The sequence below is a fragment of the Montipora foliosa genome, chromosome 8, assembly GCF_036669935.1.
Source record: "Montipora foliosa isolate CH-2021 chromosome 8, ASM3666993v2, whole genome shotgun sequence".
Lineage (NCBI taxonomy): Eukaryota > Metazoa > Cnidaria > Anthozoa > Scleractinia > Acroporidae > Montipora > Montipora foliosa.
This window is the reverse complement of record NC_090876.1, coordinates 41,888,757-41,892,417: the sequence shown is the minus strand read 5'-3', so window position 1 is coordinate 41,892,417 and position 3,661 is coordinate 41,888,757. Positions and strand designations below refer to the sequence as shown.

The following is a 3,661-nucleotide window of genomic DNA, read 5'->3' as shown; positions in this document are numbered from 1 at the left end:
TCTGTTCCTCCATCTGTGTTGACGACACTGCCCAGGTAGACAAACTTCTCCACCTCGTTCAGGTCTTCGTCGTGGAGTGTTATGGGGTGTTGTTTCTTGTTGTTTCTTCGCATCACCACCGTCTTCTTGATGTTGATATTGAGGCCCGTCTTCTCAGCTTCTTCGGCGAGGCGGGACAGCTTCTCTTGTGCGTCCTGGTGTCTGTGTGAGAGGAGGCTAACGTCGTCAGCGAAGTCCAGGTCCTCCAGCTGTTTGGTGAAAGTCCACTGGATGCCGGTCTTCTTATCTGATGTTGCCTGCTTCATAATCCAGTCGACTACCAGAAGTATGATGGTCGGCGACAGTATGCAGCCTTGACGAACACCGGTCTGTACCTGGAATGTGTCCGTCAACTTCCCGTCGTGTATAACTTGGCAGCTGGAGTTGTCGTACAGTTGCTGTATGATGGAAATGAACTTGGGGGAGGGAGGGGGGGGGGGGCCTCCAGATGACGTCGCGATCCACACTGTCGAATGCCATTTGGAAGTCGGCGAATACTGAGTACAGTGGGATCTGCCATTCCAGCGACTGCTCAATGATGATTCGCAGCGTGGCGATATGGTCTGTGCAGGATCTGTCTTGACGAAAACCTGCCTGCTCCTCTCGTAGAGTTTCGTCCAGGGCCCTCTTGATTCTCTCCAGGATGATTCTTGTCAGGTTCTTGCATGGGATGGAGAGCAGCTTGATACCCCGCCAGTTGTTGCATACTGACAGGTCCCCTTTCTTCGGCAGTTTCACCAGGTACCCTTTCTTCCATTCCACTGGGATCTGCTCGTTCTCCCAGATCTTCATCAAGAGTGGATGGATCATCTCCGTGGAGGTCTGGACGTCCGCCTTTAGTTCTTCTGGTGGAATGCCGTCTGGGCCTTCTGCCTTGCCTGACTTCAAGGACTTGATAGCTTTGCTGACCTCGGCCTTGGTTGGTGGATTCATGCTCACCGCTAGCTGGTTTGCTGCTGGTGGGATGTCAGGTGGGACTTGAGGTGAGGGTCTGTTGAGAATCTATTGGAAGTGTTCTGCCCATCTTGCTCTCTCTTTGGCTTCATCTGTAATGGTCTCGCCGTTCTTGTCTTTCACTGGTCTTGAGGGGGCCTTGCTTTTCCCTGACAGTGTTCTTGTGATCTCATACAGCCTCTTCATGTCTCTTTTGCCAGCTGCTGTTTCTGCTTCTTCTGTGAGGTCGTGTATGAATCTCCTCTTGTCCGCTCTGGTGCTTTTCTTGACCTGTCGGTTCAGCTCCCAGTACTGGGCCTGTAGATCTTGCTTCTGTTGCAGGTCTTGGGTCTGGTTGATGTCGTTCTTTAGCTGTTTCCTCTCTTTGATGAGGGTCCAGGTATTGGCTGACAGCCACTCTTTGTGTTGTCTAGTTTTCTTCCCCAGGACCTCATTACATGTGACCTTCCAGGTGTCCCTAAGGCCACACCATGTCTCCTCTACTGATTCTTCTGGTTGGTGGGCGAGTGCGCTAAACCGGTTTCTCAGTTCACTTTGGTAGACCTCAGCTTTTGTTTTATCTTTCAGGCTGTGTATGTTGTATTTGTGGGATGGCCTGTCTGCTCGGTCTCTGTAGACTTTCAGCTTGACTTTCAGGTCTGCCACCACCAAGTGATGGTCCGAGGCTGCGTCTGCTCCTCGTTTGACTCTGACGTCCAGCAAGCTTCTCCTCCACTTTCTTCCAATGGTGACGTGATCGATTTGATTCACAGTCCTCCCATCTGATGATGTCCATGTCGTCTTATGGATCTGCTTGTGCTGGAACACGGTGCCTCCAATGACCAGGTCGTTGAAGGTGCAGAACTCAGTGAGTACCTCTCCATTCTCGTTCTGGACGCCAACTCCATGTTTTCCCATAATGAGTTCTCTGTTGGTGTTGTCTGCCCCCACTTTAGCGTTGAGGTCACCCATTAGGATCTTTAGGTCTCTTCTTGGCAGCTTATCCATCACTGTCTGGAGCTGCTCATAGAATGCCTCCTTTTCCTCTGTCTCTGCTGCGTTGGTGGTTACGTAGCACTGGATGACGGTGGCTTTCCTTCCCTTGGAGTTGAACCTTGCCGTCAAGAGCCTCGGTGATACTGGCTCCCAGGAGAGTAGTGCCTGCGCTGCCTCAGGTGTCAGTAGCAGGGCTACTCCATGAAGGTGTGGGTGTCCTTCCTCATGTCCAGAGTAGATGATAGTGTCACCACTCGTCAGTCGCTTTCGTCCAGTGCCGTTCCAGCGTGTTTCACACAGCCCTAGCATCTTGAGGTTGTAGCGATGCATTTCCCTGCTCACTTGTGCAGATTTCCCTGCCTCATATAGGGTTCGGATGTTCCAGGTCCCTATTCTGGTCTTGATTTTGGCTGTCAGAAGAGTTGTCTGCGCACTGGCTTCCCGAAGGCTTTCACCAGCCCGCATCATAGGCTCTACTGGAGAGGACTCTCCCGGAGCCAAGTTGTTTTCTGGATTTGTTGTTGCGGTTTCTGTAACAAGTCTGTTTTCCGGGACTGGGGTGTTAGCCCAGCGCCCAACCCCCAGACCTGGAGGGCCGGTTGGTTTGGTGTCTGACTTTTCCTTCTCGTAGATGGATTGCCGACTAAGGCTAACGAGCTCCATCCACCCAAGGTTTAGAATCAGAGTTTTCCTTCTCCTAGATGGACTGCCTACCAAGGTTATCGAGCTCCATCTACCCGAGATTTGGAATCACAGTTGTCCTTCTCCTAGGCTATGTCGGTCCGCAGCAGCCTATTCCGTATTATTCAGGTGCAATCCCCCAAAGGGAGGGCTCCCCTATCCGCCACCCGGGGGACGCGCCCCTACGCCGTATAGCCCCAGCGCGAGGGTACCAAACGGTACTGACGGTGTAATTGATAAAAAATTCTTCGAAGCTTTTAACTGGGTGTATGTACATAGAGGATGTGATAAGTTTTGAGAACAGACGCTGAGCTAAACTTACATGTCTAAATATCTTAGTGCTGTCTAAATTTACTGTATTTCCCATACTGATTCTAAGGTGGAATTGAGTTCATCTTGGGCTCAAGAAATGATAGTTATCTTGAATTGTCCCTGCGCAGTTATGAAACGCTTAGATCAAACAACTGAAAGCCAATTATTGTGTAACACAGGGCTAGCGAAGCTTCATTTCCTTACTTAAATATACATTTGCAAAGGCCACCAGGAAGTATTTGTTCCAGAAACTCAAAACACAAGTCGTTTAAATGTTAATTTCAATTTTAGTTTTAGTTTTGTAGTCTTTGGATAATGTATAGATGTATATATGTCTTTAATAATATTTTGTAGATTATAAATTTTTAATTTGGATAATTAGTTTTTCCACAAACGAAGAGCCAACATGTGGAAGTGTTGTGAAATAAACCTTTTACTTACTTACTTACTTACTTACTTACTTACTTACTTACTTACTTGGTTTCGGTAAATACAAGGGTATGTCAATAATTGCGTGGGCCATCGGTCCAAAAAAGTCTACTTTTCTCGTAATTGAAAGGGCGTATCTAATAGTTAATTTGTTTTGACAAATTCAATTGCAGGAACACCACAAAACTGAATATCATGGATCATTAGTTCATTTTAGGGCCAATACAAATTTCACTGAACGTTTCGCATGAACAAATATATTGAATTTACG

At 48.1% G+C, this 3,661-nt stretch overlaps 1 protein-coding gene across 1 annotated transcript; it reads right to left on the bottom strand.

Moving 5' to 3' along the window:
* Positions 1-1,041: 1,041 nt before the first annotated feature.
* LOC137968823 (craniofacial development protein 2-like) lies at positions 1,042-1,980 on the bottom strand. The gene has a single exon (XM_068815300.1). It carries the CDS (start codon positions 1,978-1,980, stop codon positions 1,042-1,044), a length of 939 nt encoding a protein of 312 aa, XP_068671401.1.
* Between the last annotated feature and the right edge of the window lie 1,681 nt (positions 1,981-3,661).

Coding starts and splice junctions, on each gene's coding strand:
- LOC137968823 (XM_068815300.1), bottom strand. CDS start 1,980: ATGGATAAGCTGCCAAGAAGAGACCTAAAGATCCTAATGGGTGACCTC.